This window comes from Oryctolagus cuniculus, chromosome 14, assembly GCF_964237555.1.
Source record: "Oryctolagus cuniculus chromosome 14, mOryCun1.1, whole genome shotgun sequence".
Taxonomy (NCBI): Eukaryota; Metazoa; Chordata; class Mammalia; order Lagomorpha; family Leporidae; genus Oryctolagus; species Oryctolagus cuniculus.
This window is the reverse complement of record NC_091445.1, coordinates 63,038,085-63,064,448: the sequence shown is the minus strand read 5'-3', so window position 1 is coordinate 63,064,448 and position 26,364 is coordinate 63,038,085. Positions and strand designations below refer to the sequence as shown.

The 26,364-nt window shown below is 40.9% G+C and overlaps 1 protein-coding gene across 1 annotated transcript in view; it reads right to left on the bottom strand.

The window, feature by feature from the left end:
- Positions 1-26,364, bottom strand: part of WDR70 (WD repeat domain 70) — a 313,385-nt gene that overhangs the window by 82,867 nt on the left and 204,154 nt on the right. The window contains exon 10 of the mRNA XM_002713983.5: positions 26,061-26,235. Coding sequence (XP_002714029.2) covers positions 26,061-26,235 — 175 coding nt within the window. The remainder of the gene's footprint in view (positions 1-26,060; positions 26,236-26,364) is intronic.

The window sequence follows — 26,364 nt, the reverse complement described above, 5'->3', positions numbered from 1 at the left end:
CCAGAGTTGCCTTTAAAACAGCTAGTTTTGAAACCACAGTAGCATAAGAGGGAATACTGCACTCTTCTACATTACAGAGCTGTGTCCTCTTTCTCCTATCCAAACTAGTCCACAGACATGTTTAGAAATGCATCTCTAAGAAAATTCATTGTGCTTTCTCACTCAAAAATATGAATCCAGAAGATCCAAAGAGAACAGAGCAGAAAAGACAGTAAAATCACAGTTAAACACGAAGCCAGCAAGCTCTAGCAGAGTAATAGTATAGACATCAGAAGCACAGGGTCAAGAAGGTATGTAAATTCAATCAGCAAGGAAAACTAGAAAATTCGGGTAGGGGACTAAAGAGGAAGCAATCAGATCTTAGGTTTTGGAAATAGAAATTCCAGCCTCAGGCCAAAAAACATGGGTGGGTTTTGTCAGGATTCAGGGAGACAAGATTAATGGGCATGGATATGAGCCTCAAAATCAGTAAATTCATTCATTCAGCTGAGTTAGAAATGAATCTGAGAATTTTGACACAACACATCTAAAACTGAATACATTACTGCCTTCCCTTTCCCTTCCACCTCCACAGGCAGTTCTCCATATCATCAAAGGTAGCCTGAGTCTACAGTTACTCACTGTCTTCCTTATCTTTTATACAAACATTTACTAAGTTGTACCATTGTATCCTGTATTCTAATCTCCAGTCTCGAATCTCATCACATACTTGAAGTTCTGATCACTTCTCACTTGGGAATGGATTCACCAGATAACTCTTAAGAGAGCTCCCCCTGCCCCGACTCTGCATCTTGCCTTGATTTCCTCCAGTGTGTCTTCCATAAAGAAAAAAATTGATTCCTCCAAAACGTAAGTCTGATCATGCATCTTTTGCTTAAAGTCCTTTAATGACATGAAAAAAAAAAAAAAAACTGGCATCCTTCTCAACATCACCCCATCCCAAATGTCACCAGGGAGGGATGGGCAAACTCATTGCAGGAGTAAGGACAGAAAATTAATTTCAAAAGCATATTCAGGAGCTGGCACTGTGGCACAGCAGGTAAAGCACCAGCATCATATATAGGTGCCACTTTGAGTCCCAGCTGAGTCCCGGCTGCTTCTGATCCAGCTCTCTGCTATGGCCTCGTGAACGCAGGCCCCTGCACCCAGGTGGAAGACCAGGAAGAAGCTCCAAGCTCCTGGCTTTGGATGGGCCCAGCTCTGACTGTTGCAGCCATTTGGGGAGTAAACCAGCAGATGGAAGATTCTCTCTCTTTCTCTCTCTCTCTGCCCCCCCTGTAACTCTGCCTTTCAAATAAATAAATAATTCTTTAAAAAACAAAGCATATTCAATCTATCAACTGTTTTTATGACATACAGAATACTTATAACTTATCAGCCTTCTTAGATGACAGAAAACATAAAATGTGTATTGGTTTTTAAAATATTGAAAAACACGAGTAGCCCCCTGTAAAATAAAAATAGAAGCACTTGGTCCAGGCCTATCTTTGTAAATGTGGAAACCTATATAAATCAGCAAATCACTCTCAAACTTGCTCAGACACACACGGTCTCGTACGTGTCAGGCTTACACAAGACAGGTACTTCCTAAGAATATGAATATAGCAATATGGTGCGTAATTTCTTCTTCCTTTGACTTGCATCTTGTCTAACAAAAGTGTTCTTAATTGATCAATATAAAAAATAATAATTATCACATACCATGCTGTAACTTCAAACTACTATTTCAGTGAATATCTAAAATATCTTCCTGTCTTTGAAACACACATTTTATGTGTGGGAAAACATTCAAGCCCCATCCAAGATCTTTAGTATCTCCATGTGTTTTAACTCATAGCATTTGGAAAGCTTGTTCTGCTACTAAATGGTTTATAGGCAAACCTTCTTAGGTTTAAAAATAAAAATAGCAAAATGTCATCTTGCTACTAGACCCAGTCAATGACAAAGAATTCCACTTAACTTATGGCCATTTAAACTTAGAAAAATGTTTTAATTGTATGTCATTTCTATAATCTTGATTCACCAGCTCGGAAAAGCATAAATATAGTATAAAATGAATTATTTCCTTCAATGTATGAATATTTGACACATTATTTTCCATAAGGGAGCCGGATATAAAATCTAAAAGTACTTCTAATGCAGTCTACTTAAGCCAGAGCACTTGGAATACAGCTGAGAGAGAAAGACTCCAATAGTCACCGCCTGCTCACAGACTAGAGTCTAGACTGATCTCCTCCTCCACCTCTGTTCCATTCAGATCTTTGTTAATTATGATGACAGGATGAGCCAGGGGACTATCTTTGACCTATGTTGCCCTCCCACTCTTCCTCTCTTCCTCTCCTGCTCTTCTGCTCTCCGTTCACCCAACTCTGCTGGCCCTCTGTGGGTAGACAGGGTAAGAAACAGGAATTTCCAATGTAAGCCAGAACCTGCATCAGGCAATTTGGTCCTTGACAATATGCATTTCCTTTGGAAGATTTCTCAGTCACAACTAACTCATCCTTAAAACAGGGATAAGAATACTAACCTCACAAAGCTGTACATGAATGAGCAAGCACACTGAAAACATTTAGAGCCATTCCTGGTATAAAGTAGATCACACCATCAGCTGCTACAATAATTATTATTATTATTACAATTACTACTATTGCTATCACCACTGCCATTACTAACACTGAAGTAAGTTCACAGTGAGAAGAAGGTGAATTCTTTGGCTAAGCTCCATGTCATATTAGAACAAAGCTAACTAATTTCTTGAAGTAAACTGTCTTGATGCAGTTTTGTAACCCAGTAAGTCTGTGACTATGAGTGACTGAATAAATGAATGCACACTTAATGACCATCAACTTAGTAGCAGGCATTGTGCTATGTATGTTCACAACACACATCTATTTAATCCTTATAACCATGTGGAGTGTTGTTCTGATCAGGAAACTAAGATCATCAAGGCAAAACACTCTTTAATCACAGCAGAGCTGCCTCTGGGGAAGTTAATAAAGAACACATAGAAAAATAATTTACAGGGGCTAGTCTGGAATATTCATAATAGTTCATGTGAAAATTGTTTCTATGAAAAACATTGTTCCAATCAACTTAATCTGTGAACTTTCAGAACACAATCACTTGTCAACAGACTATAATCAGTTTTATTTTCTAAGTGTTAATTGTGTATAAACTGATTTTCACAATGATTTTATAAAATTTGACAGTAGTATCTACATCTTCTCTGTAAAACTCAAATCATCTAGTTCAGTAAGTAACTGATTTTATACAATTAAGGATGATAATGAAAACTTCCATCACCACAGAAGGGATAAACAGTTCTTATTGGATCTCAATTTCCTCATGAGAGGGTTATAAAAGAGCAAAAGTGGCCTCTCCCAACTCTCTGGCTTCCAGTCTTGCTCTGACACATGCCCCTGCCACGGTGCCATCCACTATGATGTGACACAGCCAGAGGGCCACACAAGAGCCAGTACCATGCTCTTGAATTTCCAGAATGTAAGCAAGATGCATCTTTTTTCTTTAGATATAACCAAGGTTAGGTATATTGTATGGCAATGGGAAGAGGACTAGCTAATATTGTAGAACATGCTCTCTGAATCCTTAGATTCAGCTGTTGAAGACTCTGTGAATGATATGCAATCCCTATAATAATGATGTAAAGGGTGAATTCAGCTTATAGCAAGATGAATTTTAGATGGTAAAGTGAATAGCATGAAATATCAGTGAATCTCATAGTAGGAAAGCTATATTTTTAAAATTCTCTTTCAGTTCTTCCAAATATACTAAGCAGAAAGTTCTGATTTAGTACTAATTTAACTTTAATACCTGCATAAGACTTGTTAATATGTCTTTTTACCATAGAAAAGTATTCAACACAGAGCTTTGGCAATATCTAATATCTAGCTAGTAGTTGCAACTGTCTTATTTTCAATGCATTTTTTTAAATTAGTGCATTTATTAACAGCAACATATTTTTAAAATCTGTGGTAGTGTTATAATGTTTCCTTTAGGGACAGAGGTTGAGAAATGATTACTTAATAGGTACAGAGTGTTTTTATGGGTTCATGAAATAGTTTTGAAACTAGAGACAGCTGGTAGTTGCACAATACTGTGAATACACACGTGAACTCTAAAGACGTGTCTGCTTATACCTGTGAGCCAAAGATCTTAAAAACCTCTTCAAAAAGCAAAAAGGTAAGTAAAGCTTTTGCTTTCATCACATCAAGAATGCTGCACTTTAAGGCAGACACGCTGTGCCTACCTATTCTTTTGATTCTTGGGAACTGTTGTTGACAGAAAAACTCCTTAGTGAGTTCTTCTACTATAATAGTATACGATACTGGTGAGCCACATGAAGGTGATTTTAAAAACCTGACCATAGCTTTGGGCAATCTCGCCTACACTTCAGGTCAGCATTTACAGCTAGTACTTACGTCTGTGGACACTCTGTCCAAGGTAGTTATGGACAATAGACAGGCCTTGGAATATATATTAATAGAACAAGGAGGAACATGTGCAGTGATTGATGCAATCTGCCACCTTTACTTGAACAATAGTATGTTCACTGAAAGAGACATTAAAAATCTCTACGCTCAGGCTAAATGGTTTTATAATCTGCACAAGGATAGCCTATCACCACCCACTGTCTGGGACTCTATAAAATATGTTCTTTCCATCTTAAAGGGAACTCCACTTGCAATTTGTTTTGTTCCAATTTTGCTTATGCTGACTGATAAATTGTATGTTTCAGAAATCAACGACTTCTGAGAGTAATGATGGTCATTTGGGGGACACAGCCATTGGTGGTGACTCAAAGTTCTCCAGTTCACGAAACAAATTCATTAGATGACTTAGGAAGAGACTTCCAGACCCGAGACAGGCAAGGCCTGCATCTCTGATCAGCAGGAAGTAAATACAGAAGATATGATGAGTCTACGTCCTTCAGCATCCGCTTAAGATTAAGAATCTGGAACCTCAGACAGGGGAATGATATAGGACCAATCAGGGAGCTAGGATTAGGCCCATGAACTGGAGGCCACACCCCCTGCCCTCTATGTGATCTCACTTGTATCCACCCACCTGTCAATCAGACTATGTAACCACTCCCCTTTTGGAAGCGGGTAAGAAGCTGGAGCGGGCTGAGCTGGGCCCCCATTTTGCCACTTCTCCTGCCTGCTTGCCCACGCTTCATTGTCTGCCCTCTCTCACTTGCAGAATCTGGGCTGCTCCCTAGAAAAGCCTGGTATGCAACTCCCCGTGTGCTTTTCCTGGCTCACTTTCCCTTAATAAAGTCCTCACATTTCTGTATATTTCTCTCACTTTCCAAATAAATCCCACTGGGTAGACAGAGCCCTGTAAACTGATTTTGGTAGCTTTTCAAGAAACCAGCAACCTAGTATATTCTAACCACAAGTGATTTCTGGTGTCAAATCACATTTCTTCAAAAGCTTAGGCAAAAATGCCAAGGCCGGAAAAACATTTTTGCATTCATCTATCTCCTGTTCTGAATGCCTGCAGCTCCTCCGCCTCCCTCATCATTCAAGCACCTACTACGTTCATGATGACCTTTGCTCATTCAGTGCCTCAAACCATTTCTTCTATCTTTGTTCTTTCAGTTCAACTTTTTTTTTCTTTTTTTTTGTGGGATGCCAGCACTCCAGGCGCGGCAGGTTTACCCGCTACACCACAGTGCAGGCCCCCATCAACTTCTGTTTTCCAAGTATAGTCTTTAGCTATGTTTTGAATATTAATCTAGTGTACTTCACAAGGCTGCTGTGGAGATCAAATTATATTTGGGACTTGCTTTAGAAGTGTTTTTCAAAGTCTGGATTCTAACTCATTAATGGCTCATAAAATCAATTTAACAGATAATGATTAACACTTAAAAAACGGAGTAGAGTGAAATGAAAAAAAAAATTGGTGTTCACTGCACACTGCAAGATGAGGAACTGTTATGGTAAACTTTTTCAGTTTTATATGTCTGTGTGTCTCAACAGATATGTGTATAGTCTGTCACAGTGTAAAATCTAATCTTCTCTGGTTAAAATATACAGTGTTGGGGCCTGCGCCGTGGCTCAATAGGCTAATCTTCCGCCTTGCAGTGCCGGCATACCGGGTTCTAGTCCCGGTCGGGGCGCCAGATTCTGTCCCAGTTGCCCCTCTTCCAGGCCAGCTCTCTGCTGTGGCCAGGGAGTGCAGTGGAGGATGGCCCAAGTCCTTGGGCCCTGCACCCGCATGGGAGACCAGGAGAAGCACCTGGCTCCTGGCTTCGGATCAGCGCGGTGCGCCAGCCGCAGCACACCGGCCACGGTGGCCATTGGAGGGTGAACCAACAGCAAAGGAAGACCTTTCTCTCTGTCTCTCTCTCTCTCACTGTCCACTCTGCCTGTCAAAAAAAAAAAAAAAAAAAGTGTTGGGGCCAGCACTGTGGCGTAGGTTAAGCAACCGCTTGTGGTGCGAGCATCCCATATGGGAGCCAGTTCAAGTCCTGGCTGCTCCTCTTCCAGTCCAGCTCTCTGCTATTCTATGGTCCCTGCACCCTCATGGGAGACCTTAAAAAAAAGTTCAGTGTTACAAGTAAAAATATTTTCATATAGAGAACATGCAGGAACTATTTTTCAGAAAAAAACAGGGTAACCATGTGACATGTATCGTGATTAGCTCCTTCTCTGCCTTCCCCATGGGCACGAGTTTTCTGCCAGTGTTTTCTGCCCATGGCAAACTTTGACCACAAAGAGGAAAACTCTTTATCAGACCACTCAGAGTGAGAATAATTCTTTCTGTAACTAACTATAAAGAAAATTGAGCAATAACTTAAAAAATGTGTCTGAATTAAGATTTGACCCTTGCGTGATATTTTAGGATAGAGCTGAAAATCACCAAAATTCTGATAAAGAAAACTGATCAATATTAAACAATATTCTGAAGTGTTCTTGACCCTAACATATAAAAACAAAAGTTTCTGAGAAATGTGGTAAAGTATTAAAGCTTGGGAAATTAGTAAAAGAAAAAACAAAATAACATAAAAACAAAAGTTTCTGAGAAATGTGGTAAAGTATTAAAGCTTGGGAAATTAGTAAAAGAAAAAACAAAATAATACAGGCAGGACTCACTGCCCCACCAAGAGTTTGCAAGCCCAAATTATCACTGATTGCATCACTTCTCCAGTTGCAATGTATCAAAGAGTAGGTTAAAAAAGAATGCATGCAGACCAGAGAACTGTTTCACAGTTTTGGCTCGGGCTTTACTTTCTGTATATAAAAGCCCTACTAGTGGCTCTATTAAATGAACATTTAACATTTACTATTTTGTTTATAATGGTTAAAACAGTAATGTTTGGCCTCATCAGCTTACAAAATAAATCACAGCTGTCCTGAAGCTGAGAAACATGGCTCAGGAACTATCTCTACGAGAGAGAGGCACCCCTTATATAGGCTTTCTAGAGCTATAGTCACCCTGCAGAGAGTCTGACCATTTTAGAGGACATAACAGCTCTATAGAGACAACTGTAGAGGACTTTGCCCATGTATAACAAGACACCAAAAGTCTTTTTTTTTTTTTTTAAGAATTAAGGACAATTTTCTCCAACTGCCAGTTGAGAAAAGTCAGTAATGAAAATAAAATTGTTTAAAATTAGCTTAAAAAAATTAGCTAAAAAAAAAAAAACCACCACAAATCGAAGCAGGCATCCCCATTTCATGCAATCCAAATTCCCAACTCCCAAAGAGACCCCTTACCAGTAGAAAGTCAGGTACCTTACGGGGATGATGAAATGTATTTTATACAATCATTTTCCAAATTAAATTCTCTAGTTTATGCTAGACATAACTATTTTAAAAGGCATAATTATTAATACTGTATTAAAGTGAGTTTTACATGAAATACCATTTGTCAATTCCAGCTTCAAAAAACCTTCAGAATCTTCCCACCACTACTACCCACATCCAGGAAATTATTTGGATGTCTGAAATGGACCTGAAGCAGTCCACCACCTCCACCTCTCTGTATATGTACTCTCCATGCAGAAATCAGGACGATTCCTTTAAATATGTAGCTTGGATCATGTCATTCCTCTTTAAAAACCCATCTAATGCTCCCCAATACCTTACAAAAGTATCAAAACTCCTTACAAGTTTCTATTTTATCTGATATCCTCCCACTCCAACCTTTACCCTTTTTTTCATTCACTCTAACGTGCTAACTACTCTGATATGTGAAAGTGGAGAGAACAGTTGAAAATGCCTGGCTCAGCCCTTTCCTTTTCCCTTTTGGGTGCCAGCTAACCTTCTGCTCCTCCATGCCCTAAGTCTTCCTGGGGTGGGCACGGCTGAGACTGGGTAGACAACTCGGTGCCATTCTAGGGATTAGTCAGCAGGCACTTCTGCCCTTAACTCTCCCCTCTTACTTGTAATGAAAGTAGACTTGGATTTCATCTGTTATGTTTAGTGATTAATTGTATTTCTCAATTTGCTTGGACACAGGGAGAGAAGAAGGGGGCTTAATTACAAGCATAATAAGAACACTTGGGGGGGGGGGTACAGATCCGGCGCTGTGGCTCATTTGGTTAATCCTCCGCTTGCAGCGCTGGCGTCCCATATGGGCGCCAGGTTCTAGTCCCGGTTGCTCCTCTTCCAGTCCAGCTCTCTGCTGTGGCCCAGGAAGGCAGGATGGCCCAAGTGCTTGGGCGCCTGCACCCACATGGGAGACCAGGAAGAAGCACCTGGCTCCTGGCTTCGGATCAGCACAGCGCCAGCCGTGGCGGCCATTTGGGGAGTGAACCAATGGAAGAAAGACCTTTCTCTTTGTCTCGCTCTCTGTCTATAACTCTACTTGTCAAATTAAAAAACAAACAAACACTTGGGACCAGTGTTGTGGTGCAGAGTGTTAAGCTGTCACTTCGATGCCAGCCTCCCATATAACCACCTGTTCAAGTCCCAGATGCTCCACTTCTGATCCAGCTCCCTGCTGAAGTGCCTGGGAAAGTAGCAAAAGGTGGCTCAAGTGCTTAGGATCCTCTAACCACATGAAAGTCCCAGATGGAGTTCCAGGCACCTAGCTTCAGCTTGGCCCAGCTCTGTCCATTGCATTCATTTTGGAGACTGAACCACTGGATGGAAAAAAATTCCTTCCCGCCCCCCCATCACTCTCCCTAAAAAACAAACAAACAAAATACCACCTAATACATAGAAACATATATGCACATGTAAAGCAGATGATCTTAAATGAGAGTACAGAAAATAATCTATAGACATACTCATCTCTGGGTGGTACAGTTACAAGTAACTTTTTTCTTCAAATGCCTTGCTATTTTTAGATGAATACTGTACAAATATGAATTTCTCTTATAATAAAAAAATAGCAAAATTAACTTCATTTGACTTGGGCCCAGGTTTTCAGAGAACATCATGAGCTATGTTTCAAATGTATAGTCTAATGAAATTGAAGACAATTATCAAATGGCTGTCTCTAATTATGACTATGTACAATGCAGATAAAAATTTCTTACCTTTTTTAACAGATAGTTCATTCTGACCTTTAGATTTTGGCTAAATTCAAGTCACCAAATGATGAAATATCAGAATTATATCATTCTCTTGAATCTTACATAGCCACTTTCAATATGATGAAAATAAAGATTAGACTAATTGCTTACTTGTCATAGTTACACATTTGACTCCATAATAGGATCTTTTATTCATATATTTAAACTGAAATTTTTAGTTCAAGACTGATTTTCATTTTTATCAACACACATCAATAAATATTCATATGTTTTCTATTCCTACCATGGTTAGAATAAAATTTTAATTTACCTAGCTTTACATATGAGCTAAAATTAAGAATACACTTCTAAAATCTTTATAAATATTTATATTAACTGAACTTTAATTTTTCTTCACACAGTTTCATCAGTGAGTGATTACATTTACATTTTCCTTCTATTTGTTAATATCTATGCATGCAGGCAGTGTATAATTTTGTGTTTTTAAGGATACTGCACAAAGTCTACGTATTTAAATTAGAGTAGTAAAGCAAGCATATTCTTGGATAAATTTAGGTTGCAAGTAAATTAAGCTTTATAATTTAATCTAACAAATCCTTATCAAGTCCCTACCAAATATGCTTCACATATCAATATATGCAAAGGTAAGGAAGAAAAACACTCTTGTTCCCCAAACAGTTCACTGCACTGACAAGTAAACTTTCTTAGTCAACTTAGGCAGGACAAAAGATTGCCTACCTCATCTAACCCCATATTCTATTGGTAAGAGAACTGAGCTAAAAAGTTCCACTGGGGGCCGGCATTGTGGCATAGCAGGTAAAAGCCATCACCTGCAACGCTACCATCCCATATCGGCACCGGTTTCAGTCCTGGCTGCTCTACTTCCCATCCATCCCTGCTCATGTGCCTAGGGAAGTAGCAGAAAATGGCCCAACTGCTTGGGCCCCTGCATCCATGTGGGAGACCTAGAAGAGGGTCCTGGCTCCTGGCTTCAGTCCTGCCCAGTCCTGGCCATTATGGTCATCTGGGGAGTAAACCAGATGTCTCTTTCTCTGCTTCTCCTTCTTTCTCTAACTCTGCCTTTCAAATAAGTAAAATAAATCTTAAAAAAAATTCTGCTTTTCAAATAAATATTTTAAAATTCCACCATACATGCAACTTTGAAAACATTACAACCCATTTTAACAATAAGAATATACATAATTTTACTTTTAGACATCTTTATCAAAGCACAATTTAAGGGGCTGGCGCTGTGGCACAGTGGGTTAAAACCCTGGCCTGAAGCACTGGCATCCCATATGGGCGCCGGTTCCAGTCCCGGCTGCTCCTCTTCCAATCTAGCTCTCTGCTATGGCCTGGGAAAGCAGTAGAAGATGGCTCAAGTGCTTGGGCCCCTGCACCCGCGTGGGAGACCTGGAAGAAGCTCCTGCATCCTAGCTTCGGACTGGCACAGCTCCAGCCATTGCGGCCATCTAGGGAGTGAACCAGTGGATGGAAGACCTCTCTCTCTGTCACGCTGTCTTTCAAATAAATAAAATAAGTCTTTTAAAAAAAGTACAATTTAAAACCATAAAGCCCACCTATCAAAATGACTTTTAAACTAAACTCACATTGTACAGCTGTGACCACAAGCCAGTTTTAGAACATTTCTATCAGGATCACTCACGACTGGGCCATAAAGCAGTGCAACACAGAGATGCAGGAGTGCAGATTTTGAGGCAGAATCCTGGCTGCATGACTCTGGGCATGTTGTTAAACCTTTTCCTGCACACTTCAGTCTTCTCATCTAAAATAGGTAGCTAATGGCAGTACCTGCTTCATCATACTGTTCTGAGAGCCAAATGAATAGTCCCTGGCATAAAATAAATATCCAATAAATATTACTGATTATTACTATTATAGGCTTTAGAATTTAGTTAACTACCAATGCAAATAAGCATCACTACATACTGAAGTCTAACTGAAACAAGTCTATAAGAATATATTTATTTTACGGCCATTTGGGGGTGAACCAATGGAAGGAAGACCTTTCTCTCTGTCTCTCTCTCTCTCACTGTCTAACTCTGCCTATCCAAAAAAAAAAGTGATTAACATTAACATAAAACTTAGAAATAAGACAACTGAAAATCAACTTAAGATTAAAAACTGTGATGCTCCAACAGTGTTCATGTATTCAACAAATATTTATTGATAAGTCATGCTCATCTTAGGCATGGGAGACAGAAAAAAAGACAAAAAGCTTAGGAGTAGATAAAACGACTGAGCAGGGAAAAAAAAAAAGTTACACAGTTGTATGTGCTGGGAAGACATAAAACAAAGCAACAGAACAGAGACACAGGGACAAGGAGAACAAGGGCACTACTCTGGCAGGAAGTTTGGCCCTTAGAATTAGCCTCCTTCACCTCTCTCTCTGCCACTACACCCTATGTGGTTCTTGGAGATGACATTTCACCAGAGGCGAGAATGAGAAGTTAGCAGTCACAACCGGGGTAAAACGTGGCAAAGGCACCCATGCAGCAGAGCTACCAAGCATAGTAATTGATGAACAGAAAGAGGCCAGCTAGCCTGGTACTTAGTGAGCTAGAGAGAGGCTGGAGGAAGGGGCAAGACTGCTGTATTTTCACAACTTGAACCACCCTCTCCTTATACAACAGCTTGAGCCAATGTTACATCACTAACACATCTGTAGCCTGGACAAAATCACTATCCTTATGGGATAAACCATGACTAAGCATTCTTCACTTATAAGAAAGATGATATTTTAAGATGAAATAATTTAATTGTTTAAGGGACGACAGACAGCAAGTTCCCATCCACAGGTTCACTCTCCTAAATGCTTGCGCCCAGCAAGGGCCAAAGCCGAGAGCCAGGAAGTCAATCAAAGTCTTCCATGTGAGTATCAGGGACACACTCACTCCCAGGGCTCACATTAGCAGGAAGCTAAAGTCAGGAGTGAATTCAGGCATCCAACCCAGGCACTTCAATATGGGAAACACGCATCCCAAACTGGCATCTTAAGCACTAGGCAAAATGCCAGTCCTGAAAGATTATTTAAAAATTTTGTGAGCTATTTTGTTTGAACGTTTTTAGGGTTCAAATTGTTGTACATATGTAAAATCTTCTAGACCATAAATGAGCACCCTGACTGTTCAAGAGCATCATGGAGGAATGGTATCTGACTTGGCCTTCCCAGCAGTGAGGGGCTTGCTGGAGAAGCATTTATATGGCAGAGCAATACAGGGAAAGCCAGCAAGCGGTAAATTAGAGGATGATCATGAGGGCACAAAGTATCATCTAGACTAATTTTCAAAAGAAGTTTTTAAACAGAATTGGCAATATTTGAGGAGACTTAAGCTAACTGCTCTGATTCAATTATTACACATTGTATACATGTAACAAATTATAATACTGTACAATACCATATGTCAAAAAATAAGTTTTTTAAAGAAGTTTTTCTATTTATAGAGCAACGTGGGACTTACTCAAAGGTTGGAAAAGACGAACTGAAAAGCTGTGGATGGCACTCTGAGGAAACGTAAACTTTATTCAGAACATGGCATGTACTGAAACAGTGAGTGCATCATTCAACGTGATTTCCACTGGAGCTGCACACATCACAGAGGATGGACAGAGAACGGTGAGGACAGCCTGTGATGTTGACAGTCTGAAGTCAAGTGAAGGCAAGAGAGATGAGCAACACTCAAACACAATTTGTAAGACAGACTCTGGCTACAGGAAGCACAGATACTCGGAAGCTCGAAAGGAAAAAAAAAAAAAAAAAAAAAAAAAAAAACCACTAAAAGAGCAAAGCCTAAAGGAAAAGTAGGGGCTGGCACTGTGTTGTAGCAAGTAAAACCACAGGTTTGTGTCCCAGCAGTTCCTCTTCTGATCTAATCTAGCTCCATGCTGATGGTCTGCGAAAAACAGAGAAGGTGGCCCAAGTGCTTGGGCCCCTGCACCCACATGGAAGACCCAGCGGAAGCTCTTGGCTCCTGACTTTGGTCTGGCCCAGCCCTGGCCACTGCGGCCATCTGGGGCATGACCGAGCAGATGGAAAGATCTCTGTCTCTCCAGCTCGCTCTCTCTCTAACCTAGTCTTTAAAAATAAATAAATATAAAAAAAAAAAAAAAAAGGAAGAGTGAGTGAGTTCTAAAAGAGAAAAAGATAATGGAGCTGTGTCTTGGGTATACTGAGTTACAGCTCTGGAATATCCTGGTGGGAGTGTTCCACAGGTAGTTGAAAGTATGCAGTAAAGACTGCTTAGGACCAAGCCAAGAGAAACACCGCCAGTCAGCAGTCACTACAAATAATGATGACTGCAAGTAAAGCAGCTCATCCTCTCCACAGGAGACCAAGAAACCTAACATCCCTTTACACAAATACGGAGCCAGCAGGAAACAGTCAAGAGATGGAAGCTGAGAACAGAAAGGTAGCAACACTCAAGTCAAAGCTGCCTCAGTGCCTTGGTTGGAACAGCAGGAAAGTTGGCAGAAGAGACCATCTCCAAGAATGATGCTGTTAATAAGGAGGAAAAGAACTGAAAAAAAGACACTGGGCACAAGCGTGGGGGTGGGGGCTGTGCTGTAGTGGGCTGGCCTCCACCTGCAGCACTGGTATGCCATAAGGGCACCAGTTCATGTCCCAGTTATGCTCCTCTTCTGATCCAGCTCTCTGCTAGGGCCTGGGAAAGCAGTATAAGATGGCCCCAAGTGTGTGGACCCCAGCACACACGTGGGAAACCCAAAAAAGCTCCTGTCTCCTGGCTTTTGATAGGCCCAGCTCCAGCCATTGCAGCCATTTGAGGAGTGAGCCAGCAGATGGAAGACCTCTTCTCTTTCTGTCTCTCCCTCTCTCTCTCTCTGTGACTCTACCTCCCAGATAAATAAATAAAATCTTTAAAAAAAAAAAAAAAGACACTCAAACTTTTAGTTTACAAAGTCTTACTTCATTTTTTAAAACTATAAAATTGTTTGGAGAATGATTACTGATAAATCCTCAAAAAACCAATATTCTGTATTTGTTGGGGCCTTTGAAAGCAAAGTGAAAAGCTCTGTTTTGCTTGCTGTGGTATCCCCAGAGCCCAGGACAGCACCTGACCCCAAGAGGAAGCTGGACAACCTCTATGGAACAAATGATATGACTCTTTTCTGCTGTCAGCCCTACTTGCTCTTTGTGGCCCTTCCTACTGAGCTAAGAGTAAAGGTCTTTGATTTGGGTAACTGTCTCACAACACTCTAAATTCCATGGGCCCATTATTCTCCTATGATTCCTATTGTATGCTTTCTCTGTCAGAGTTAAGGATCTTCTCTGTATTTCTGGTTTCCCCTTCATTCTTCATAGGTGAGTCCTTCCCATCTGCACAGTCATGGTTTTCCAGTTCTGAAATCTTTCTCAGGGGCTCAGGCTTAACTACTCCTCACCTTATTCTATCTTCTTTTCCCTATATTTTTTTCTTAAGTTTGTAATCAATTACTGGGCTTTGGGGGTTGGCCCTTTAAATCTCCTACCTTTTCTTTCTCATTGTCTTTTAATCTATTTGCTAGGCTTCCTTGATTGTACCTAACTTCTAAGAGAGATCACTACTCCAAGATCTCTCTCTTGACCACTAACATTTTTCTGTACTATTTCGCCTTAGTTTCTTGGTTTGCATTCATCTGTCTTAGAATACTTAATTATAGAGGTTTTTTTTCCCTTGAAAATTTCTTCCATTTCCTACATATTCTCTCTCTCTCTAACTTCTAACTTCTACCTTACAGAAATTTGTGGTAATCTGTGACAACAGTCACAGAAAAATAATACAACCATTTAAAAAAATAAAAACCTTCCTTAGCTTGCAGGCCATACAAAACCAAGTAGTGGGCTAAATCTGGCTGATGGGCCATAGATTTATGACCCCTGGTATAGACTCTGGAGCCAGATTGCTGGGGACTGAATCCTGGTTTTGCCACTGTAACCTCTAGGCAACTCAATCTCTGTGTCTGGGTCTCCTCATCTGTAAAATTATAATAACGGTATTGAAATCATAGGTAAAATATCATATGAAAAGTGCTTAAAATATTGTCTGAACTAAGTACTATGAAAATGATGATGATGACAACAATAGAGGAGGGAGGCAGGAAGAACAGCTCTATACAAAAGTTTTCACCTATCTCAACTTTGCCTGGAATACGGTATATCTCTCTAACAGACCCCCTGTACCAGTAATATTTTCATCTTCTGTACTGGTAAGGGAAGAGCAGTGATCTGGCTGCAGAGGGGAGGGCAGAGAATTCCCAGATCAATCAGCTCTTTCTCAATCTCTCACAGATTCCCCCCACCACAGCTAGTGTTTCTGCTTTCTCTTAGTTGGCTTAAGTCCATTACCATTTATGTGTCTGGTTTCCAGCTTCCAAACGTGTCCTGACTTCTCTATTCTGCTGTCATCTCCTCTCTGATTCTCTTCCTCTATACAGAATTATGCATTTAAAAATGCCTTTTCTATTATTTCAATGATGTTTCCAGGGGGAACAGGATTGAATGAATGTGTTTAACCTACCATGTTTAGCCATAAGTCTTAAATCCAATTATATTATTCCTGACCTCAAAACACAAAGATACAGATCATCTATGCTTTAAGAAAACTTTTTAATTTAGCTTTTCTAAAAGTCAGAATTTTTTCATTTGATAAATGTTGCTTTAAACATAATGCGACACTTTACAAGAGCAGTATTATTAAAACCTAAGAGCATTCATTAAAATAATTGACAAATTAGTAACTTAAGTTTAGAGTCTGCAAGTAATTTTGCAGTTTTGATGGTTATTTGTGTTTGATTCAATGAAATACTTCTCTGAAAAGTAATCATTGAAAACTATGCACATGAAAAACATTACAGGATGATTTCTCTGTCATATGTTTTCTCTTGAATATTTGTAAAAATATATATATAATTCACATACCTACTTATGCATAACTAAAAATCAGATCCATAGCATTTTTTCAAGTCTTTAAGATTTATTTTTTATTTATTTGAAAGGCAGAGTTGGAGAAAGAGAGAGAGAGAGAGAGAGAGAGAGAGAGAGAGAGAGAAGGAGGAAGGGAGAAAGAGAAAGAGAGAGAGAATCTTTCATCTGCTGGTTCACTCCCCAAATGGCAACGGCCAGGGCTGGCCCAGACCAAGCCAGGAATCAGAGGCCAGGAGTTTCATCTGAGTCTCCGATATGGGTTCAAGGTCCCAAGTACCTGGGACATCTTCCACTGCCTTCCCAGGCACGTTAGCAGCAAGCTGGATCAGAAGTAGAGCAGCCAGGACTTTAATGAGCACCCATACGGGTGCTGGCATCACAGGCAGAGGCTTAACCGGCCACCACTTGGGCCGGCGCTGTGGCACAGTGGGCTACACACTTGCATGCACTGAATGACTGCAGTAGCAAGAGACCTGCATTCCTACCTCCCTAATCCATACCTCTGGTAACCAAAAAATCTGTGAAACTCAGATTCCTAAGACTCCCACAGAGTAAAAAAAGTATCCTAAGATTGAACTTCACCTTTCTCCAAAAATTGTATGCAGTCTAAGAGCTAAAATGAAAAAGGGGGAGACCAACAGACAGTAAGAACCTGCTATGCCCCTGACCAACAGACAGTAAGAACCTGCTATGCCCCTGTCCTGTCTGGGTTTTTTAAACACATTACCTAAAAACATTCTCAAAATAACCTAATAAGGTTTCATTTCATAAATATAGAAAAGGAGACGTAGAGCACTCAGAAAACTGAGGATGGACTCTCATAAAGTCTCACATACTATACAATGTACACTCATGTCCTGGGTGTCATTTATAAAATGTGCTTCAGAACTATCCAATTCTATGCAGACTTTTGGCTGTTCATACAGAGCTTTCTAGACTCCCAGCACTAGGCCTATTCAAAAGATAAAAGCCTGTATTTTAATTTTTAACACTGCTCTTTATATTTTTCAGAGACCATTTTTCTCAAAGGAAGACACTAGAAGTATTTTTTCTCAATCACTTGGTATTTTTTAACTGTTTTAAAATAAAAAACAGGTTTTTCCCCCCTATAACAAATTGCTTTGTTCTTTCATAGTCAATACTGTGCCACCTTAACTTAAAAACTTATTATCAAGTAAAGGTTGTAAATTACTAGTAAGTGATTATTCTTTGAGGAAAGAAGGGAGGAGATACCTGGAAGAGGTCATTAACATGAGCTACAGGCACAATCTTAGCTATTCTGTGTCATGTTTAACCCTTGAGAGTCCTACAATTACTTCACTGTGAGAAAGGCAATGAACACTCGAAACCACAGAGCAATCAGATTTCAAAAAACTGTCTATATTCTCAAGATGGACAGCAAAAGTAGTATCCCCAAGAAATTTAAAGAACAAGGCTAAAAGTCATTCTTCTTGGCTGAAATAATCTCAAAGGGAAATTTTTAAATTACACATGAGTTCTTCACACACCTTCACATTTGTAGATGATGGTAAATGATAAATAGTAAAAATGTTTTCTAAATCAAAGTTCAACAACTTTTTAACATTGTGCGAAAGGCATATTTATAAAAAAGCAAGGCTGGTAACAAAGATATTTCAATGCATTATTCTTTTTAAATTTCCAATATCTTTAATATCCACAGGTTAACACTCCAATCAGGAGAAGCTTGGTTTGTTGTAACTGTTCTACAAGAGAAAGATGAAATTAATATTAAGAGCTTTCCTTTATAAAATTCTTCCTTCTCACTAATGGTCTCTCAGAACACATACTTACTGAACCTCCCTAGAAGTAAATATTGTTTTCATTTTCAGTGGCTATAATAGCTTCATAATAATGTCCAAAAAAAGCATTTTTTAATAAAAGGCAAATAATGCCTATTAAAGAAAAGTAACCAGAGAAACCAGTAAACGAACAGTATGAGAATCTGGCTTGAACAAAATTACTTGAAGTGCAGAAGAAGGATCAGATCTACATTATGAAAATTTAACAGAAAATAGTGAAAAAAATTCTAAATCTTGCAAAGTATCTTTAATAGGATAATGCACTGCAGATAGAGTCCAGCAGTGAGGAGTGAGGCACTCAAGGGCCATCTTCTCCCCCCAAAACAGTCTCATTATTCTGCCTTATTTTTCTTAGTAGTACTTATCATTATATCAAATTGGCTTGATGCTGATTCTAAAAGATTCGATCGAAAAGGAGACTTTTTAAGTGTTTTTTATATAGAACAGCTCTGTTCTGCTTTGTTAAGTAAAATATCAACATTATCACTCTGCAATCCCAATTAATCCTGTTGCTTACCCAAATTATATACTTCCCAGGGGCCCTGACTATGACTGCTCAGTCTGGCCTCTGTCCTACCTAACTCTTCCACATCTGGGGCACTATCCAAAAAAGCATCTGGTCATAAATTGTGTCACAGATTATTTTCTAATGTTTTTACAAATACTTATGGATTTAAATTTCTTTTGTGTCATTCTCAGTGAGGTGGCTGGCACCCCAAAATAAATATGAAATGCTCTCAATGTAGATTAACAAGCTGAAAGATACAGATAAAGAGATACAGGGAAGAGTACAGAAGGAGGCATACCAGGTAATTCATAAGCATTATTTGATAGTGAAGGTAGAGAGAAGAGGCATTACAATTTTTTTAAAGATTTTTTATTTATTTATTTGACAGGTAGAGTTACAGACAGAGAGAAAGGTCTTCCTTCCGTTGGTTCACCACCCAAATGGCCGCTATAGCCGGTGCTACACCGATCCGAAGCCAGGAGCCAGGCACTTCCTCCTGGTCTCCCATGCAGGTGCAGGGCCCAAGGACCTGGACCATCCTCCACTGCACTCCCAGGCCACAGCAGGGAGCTGGACTGGAAAAGGAGCAACCGGGACTAGAACCCAGTGCCCATATGGGATGCCGTCACCACAGGTGGAGGATTAGCCAAGTGAGCCACGGTGCTGGGCCCGAGGTATTAAAATTTTAAAAATAAAAATTCTTTGAAAAAGTACACTTTTGGGGTTGGCGCCATGGCCTCACCTGCATGGGAAACCGGGAGGAGCACCTGGCTCCTGGCTTCAGATCAGCGAAGCTCCTGCCGTAGCGGCCATTTGGGGGCTGAACCAACGGAAGGAAGACCTTTCTCTCTGTCTCTCTCTCTCTCTCATTGTCTAATTCTATCTGTCAAAATAAATTTTAAAAAAAAGAAAGAAAAAGTACACATTTAATGTTTTATAAAATTATGATTCCATTTAAATAGAGAAATTTTGAAGAAAAGCACAGAATTATAGTTGCATCAATTCACTTAAAAGGCTGTTTTCAAATGAAAAGAACAAACAGCAAATTCTCTCTGCAAGTTAAAAAATTTTTTTAATCTATGGTAAGACATGTAAGAATGAAGAAGAAAGGTACAGGAGTTCATAAATCAACCTTTACCATGGGTTATCTGACAGCAAGTAGAGACAATTAACACTTGTGGAATGCTGAATCCAAGCTACCACTGGTGGCTGCTTCCTGCATTCTGTCTCATTCATACCTGTAATCTTATTCACCAGGGGCTTGTTTTGCGGAGAAGCTAATCTTCTGACATGATTTCTAGTCCTTGCCTCAGCTTTCTCTGATGCATTCCCAGGCATAGCTGGAGTGTGGGAACTGGCAAGCCACTGACCTAGAAAAATGTTTCTGTCATATCTGGTAGACTTGAAGCCTTCTTGGTAAAGTTTTGCAGTGTGTAGTGATTTTCACAGGAGTGTCAGTCCCAGGATCCTGGCAGGGGTTGCAGGTCAAAGGACCAGACAGTGTCTTGGGAAGGCAGAGTTCCATGAACAGGATAGGTCCCTATTTGCCTGAAAAGAAGTCAGTCTGCAGAGCGACTGCAATGCAAGTAAATACAATATGTCCTTTTCGTAAAATGTCTGGTGTATTCTAGACCCTTGATAGCTATTACAGAACAGCTACATTGCTTTGAGCAAAGTAAGTCTAAAAAATGAATTTGAAAGGTTTTTACAGGAACAGAAGAAGCTATTAGGTATTCATAAGACTACACATGCTGAATTGCTTTAAAAGCCAGAAATTACACTTGAACAAGACACAAAAATAGTTCTTAAAAATCCACCTATTATTAGCTAATCCAAAATCAGCAGGGTACTTATACATCATCAAGAAGAGAGCAAAACTCTCCTTAAAATGTCTTGACCTCTACCAGCCCACCAAGATCTGTGCACACACACATATACACACCCCTCCATCTCACTTTTTCACAAAACTAAGATAGTTTATTAATGCTATTATTTTTTAATGTCTTCTTAGAAATAAATTGGTAGGGTTGGCATTGTGGTGCAGATGGTAAGGCTACCATCTGCAGTGCCCGCATCCCATATGGGCACCGGTTCCAGTTCCAGCTGTTCCACTTCCAATTCAGATCTCTGCTGTGGCCTGGGAAAGCAGTGGAAAATGGCTCAAGTCCTTGGGCCCCTGCACCCACGTGAGAGACCCAGAAGAAGCTTCTGGCTCCTGGCTGATTAGGATCAGCACAGCTCTGGTCACTGTGGTCATCTCAGGAGAGATCCAGCAGATGGAAGACCTCTCTCCCTCCCTCCCTATCTGCCTCTGCATTTCTGTAACTCACAAGGAAGGGAAGGAGGGAGGGAGGGAGGGAGGGAGGAGGGAGGAGGTAGGAGGGAGGGAGGGAGGATGGAGGAGGAAGGAAGGAATAAATTGGCCATCTCATTTAATGTTACCTTTTTTTAGAATTCATGCATTCACAATTCATTCAACAAATAGTTACTGCAAGGCTACTATGTACGAAGCACTATGTTTTGCTATAGGAACACATCAGTGAGCAAAAACAGACACTTCTTTCCCTCAAGAAGCCAATATCCTACTCGGCAGAAATAGTCAATTTAAAGAAGTGAACCTACAGTACAGCACTGTACTGTAGGGGATCAGCACTACAGGTGAATAGAAGAGGAACAGAGAGAGCCACTGGAGTGAGAAGATTGCTTTTTTTTTTTTTTTTTTTTTTTTGACAGGCAGAGTGGACAGTGAGAGAGACAGAGAGAAAGGTCTTCCTTCCGTTGGTTCACCCCTCTAATGGCTGCTACAGCCGGCGCACTGCGCCAATCCGAAGCCAAGAGCCAGGTGCTTCTCCTGGCCTCCCATGCGGGCGCAGAGCCCAAGCACTTGGGCCATCCTCCACTGTCTTCCCGGGCCACAGCAAAGAGCTGGCCTGGAAGAGGAGCAACCGGGACAGAATCCAGCGCCCTGACCAGGACTAGAACCCAGTGTGCCGAGATTGCAGTTTTAAACAAGGAATGGTCAGAGAAGGCCTTGCTGTGGAGAGGTAAATGGAGCCAAGAACCTTAAGAGGGGAAAAGCCATATGAATACCTGGGAGATGAGGGCTGCAGGTTCAGTGTGGGCAAAAGCACTAGGTCAGGGTGCATGCTGTCACCTCCCTATTGTCTTCTCCCACTATTCTGCACATCCCTCACTTGACTCCAACCAGGAACTGGCCTCCTTGTTGTTACTAAAATAATTACACTGATGAGAAGGGAGTGTAGAGCCAGTGAGGCAGCGTAGACCCAAAGAAACTCCACCATGGGGTCCTACTTCTCAAACTGAAAAGTAGGGTATCATTTTACGATGGAAAGGAAGCCCTGGCAACAACCACCCCTGCAACAAAACTGTGTCAGTGATGGAAACAATTTTATCTGTTCTGTTCAGCAAATAGCCATTACTCACATGAGGCTGTTGGGCACGTGGAAAATGTGGCTACAGTGACAGAGGAACTGAAATATTAATTGTATTTTATTTTAATAAACTGAAATAGTCAAATGTGCCTACTAGCTAGTATACTGGCCAGCATAATTCTATAGTAAAGGCAGATCCTAAGAATACAGGGATTCCTCTTTAATAGAGACCCCTGACTGCTAAAGAAATATGTTTCGGCCGGCGCCGCGGCTCACTAGGCTAATCCTCCGCCTAGCGGCGCCGGCACACCGGGTTCTAGTCCCGGTTGGGGTGCCGGATTCTGTCCCGGTTGCCCCTCTTCCAGGCCAGCTCTCTGCTATGGCCAGGGAGTGCAGTGGAGGATGGCCCAGGTGCTTGGGCCCTGCACCCCATGGGAGACCAGGAAAAGCACCTGGCTCCTGGCTCCTGGCTCCTACCACCGGATCGGCGTGGTGCGCCGGCCGCAGCGCGCGGGCCGCGGCAGCCATTGGAGGGTGAACCAACGGCAAAGGAAGACCTTTCTCTCTGTCTCTCTCTCTCACTGTCCACTCTGCCTGTCAAAAAAATAAATAAATAAATAAATAAATAAATATGTTTCGTTTCATTTCATTTGCTAAAGTTTAAGTTGGTCTAATAAGAATTCAATAACTATACATGGGAATTTTGATAGCTTTATCATTACAAAGCATGTATTAACCATTATCTGCCATGTAGTTCTTTGGCAACTGCATTAAAAATATTGCTCAAAGGCTTTCTTATTTCAGTTTTAGGATTCCTATGTGAATTTTTTTATTGTTGAAAAACAATTTAAAAAAATTTAAAATCTGTTTTATGTCAAGCCGTGTTTTTTGCTGGCGATTTTTTTCTGTTCAACCTAATTTTTTTTTTTTTTTTTTGACAGGCAGAGTGGACAGTGAGAGAGAGAGACAGAGAGAAAGGTCTTCCTTTGCCGTTGGTTCACCCTCCAATGGCCGCCGCGGCCGGCGCGCTGCGGCCGGCGCACCGCGCTGATCCGATGGCAGGAGCCAGGAGCCAGGTGCTTTTCCTGGTCTCCCATGGGGTGCAGGGCCCAAGCACTTGGGCCATCCTCCACTGCACTCCCTGGCCACAGCAGAGGGCTGGCCTGGAAGAGGGGCAACTGGGACAGAATCCGGCACCCCGACCGGGACTAGAACCCGGTGTGCCGGCGCCGCTAGGCGGAGGATTAGCCTAGTGAGCCGCGGCGCCAGCCCCAACCTAATTTGTTTTAAGCTAATATACAATTTTTTTTTTTGACAGGCAGAGTTAGAGAGAGAGAGACAGAGATAGAGAGAAATTTCCTTCCGTTGGTTCACCCCAATAATGGCCACTACAGCCGGCGCACTGCACTGATCCGAAGTCAGGAGCCAGGTGCTTCCTCCCAGTCTCCCATGCGGTTGCAGGCGCCCAAGCACTTGGGCCATCCTCCACTGCCTTCCCGAGCCACAGCAGAGAGCTGGACTGGAAGAGGAGCAATCAGGATAGAATCCGGCGCTCCAACCGGGACTAGAACCTGGGTGCTGGCGCCGCAGGCAGAGAATTAGCCTACTGAGCCGTGGCGCCGGCCAGCTAATACACAATTACACACAAATGTAACAATATGAATAAAATATAACAAATGGGATATGAAATAATAAAGCACACATTTATATGTTATTATATTCTAACAAAATAAGATCAAAGACTATACTGCAATTAGTAGGACTATTTCTTGGAGACTGGTACGCACATGCCTTTATTTTCCACAAAACCAGAAAGAGATACTCATATTTTAAGATATGCAAAGTTAATCTTCAAAAACCATATTTAACTATATAAAAACAAGCTATTCTAAAAGAAAGGCACATGCATACACACTACACCAAAAACATCACTGCTAAAGCTACACAAGAAAACTGTGTGTTTCAGAATTTCTATGCTGGAATCAACAGCACCCAGAGACGATGAAAGCCAGTTACTAAAAAAATTTATTGCTTGGTTAAAACTCAGTTTACAATTCAAAGGAGTTTTAAAATCTCTGTGCTGTTATGAAGCTTTATGGGGTTTACAGTGGAGATGAAAACAGAAATAAAAAGATCTGACAAACAGAAAATGCCATAGATACTTCCAGCATTATCAGCATGGATTCCCCCCACAACCCCAGCAGTGCTTTCTACCTTCTTCCAACACAACGACTTTAACTCATCTGCCTGAAAAGACAACTGTGTTTCCTAGGGTCCTTTTCTAAATGTAAATGTTTGATGAGCAAAACCGAGCAGAATATTACTTTTATAACTTAGAAAACAAACCAAAATGTAAACTCCATGAGGGCAGGAAGTTTTGATAAGAATTCTCAATGCCTTGAACGGTGCCTGACTTATAGTATGTAACCAGCAAATACTTAACTGAATTAATAACCAGACAAGACCTTTTTACTGAAATAAAAAATCCAAACTCTATTATAACATTTGTGCAGACATTAACATTGGGCATCTAGACTTACACTACCTAACAAACTTTTATGTTACCATTAATACATAAAACAAAGGCCTTTTTAAAGCTAACTGCTAATTTACAGAATTAGTCAAGGGTTTTTCAAATCTACTATTTCTATGCACTCTAAAATCCTTTCCAACTCTAAAATTTATTTATTCTAATAATGAACCAAAACTGTAAAAGAAAAACCTAGGCCGGCGCCACGGCTCACTAGGCTAATCCTCCGCCTTGCGACACCGGCACACCGGGTTCTAGTCTTGGTCGGGGCGCCGGATTCTGTCCCGGTTGCCCCTCTTCCAGGCCAGCTCTCTGCTGTGGCCAGGGAGTGCAGTGGAGGATGGCCCAAGTCCTTGGGCCCTGCACCCGCATGGGAGACCAGGATAAGTACCTGGCTCCTGCCATCAGATCAGCGCGGTGTGCTGGCTGCAGCGCACAGGCCGCGGTGACCATTGGAGGGTGAACCAACGGCAAAGGAAGACCTTTCTCTCTTTCTCTCTCTCTCACTGTCCACTCTGCCTTTCCCCCCCCCAAAAAAAAAAAAAAAAAAAACCCTGAAACCTATTCAAACTGGAACACCATGGAATGCTAAAAAATTATTTAAATTACTAAAGAAATGGATCATTCTGGACTTTTCACATTTTTCTAACATTCTTTAAAGGGTATTTTCTAGGTATCTGCTTAGTTTTTTTTTTTTTTTTTTTTTCCCCCACAGGCAGAGTGGACAGTGAGAGAGAGAGACAGAGAGAAAGGTCTTCCTTTGCCATTGGTTCACCCTCCAATGGCCGCCCCGGCCGGCCGGCACACTGCGCTGATCCGAAGGCAGGAGCCAGGTGCTTCTCCTGGTCTCCCATGGGGTGCAGGGCCCAAGCACCTGGGCCATCCTCCACTGCCTTCCCGGGCCATAGCAGAGAGCTGGCCTGGAAGAGGGGCAACCGGGACAGAATCCGGCGCCCCGACTGGGACTAGAACCCAGTGTGCCAGCACCGCTAGGTGGAGGATTAGCCTATTGAGCCGCGGTGCCGGCTTAGTTTTGTTTTATATTACTGTCATAACCATCACTTTGAAAATAAAATAAATTGAGATGTTATATAATAAACTGCACTGTGCTTTTTAAATTTTATACCAAAAGAACAAATTTATTTTAAAAGTAAAATGTAATATGCACTGGAAAATACTGAGATGGAATGTTTGCTGAAATGCTGTTTACTGCAAAAATCCCAATGTTTGATCAACTAACACTGAAGTTTAAATTAGGTCTAAACTCAGGAAATTGGCCTTCATAATATTTAACATGATGTTTGTCTTTATAAGGTAGATGTCTCCTAAGGAAAGAAGATTCAAATGTCCTTGACTTACAGTCAAATTTCGGTCCCAAATCTGGATGCTTCCATTCTGGCAGGCAGCTGCTACGAGGTTTCCATCTCTACTATATGTGCATGTAGTGGGAATCACTTTTTTACCCTGCATTGTCCGTGGTTTAAACACACTTTTCTGTTTCTTTGGATTTTCAACTTCCCATAACCTCACAGTCCTAAAAAGAAACAGAAGATATTCATTTATAATAAAGGATTTTAAAACAGGGAAAAGTCCACAAACACTGCCTTACCTTTTTAGTATGTAAATCTAATAATTATTTTAGATTAAAGCAAAACATGCCTTA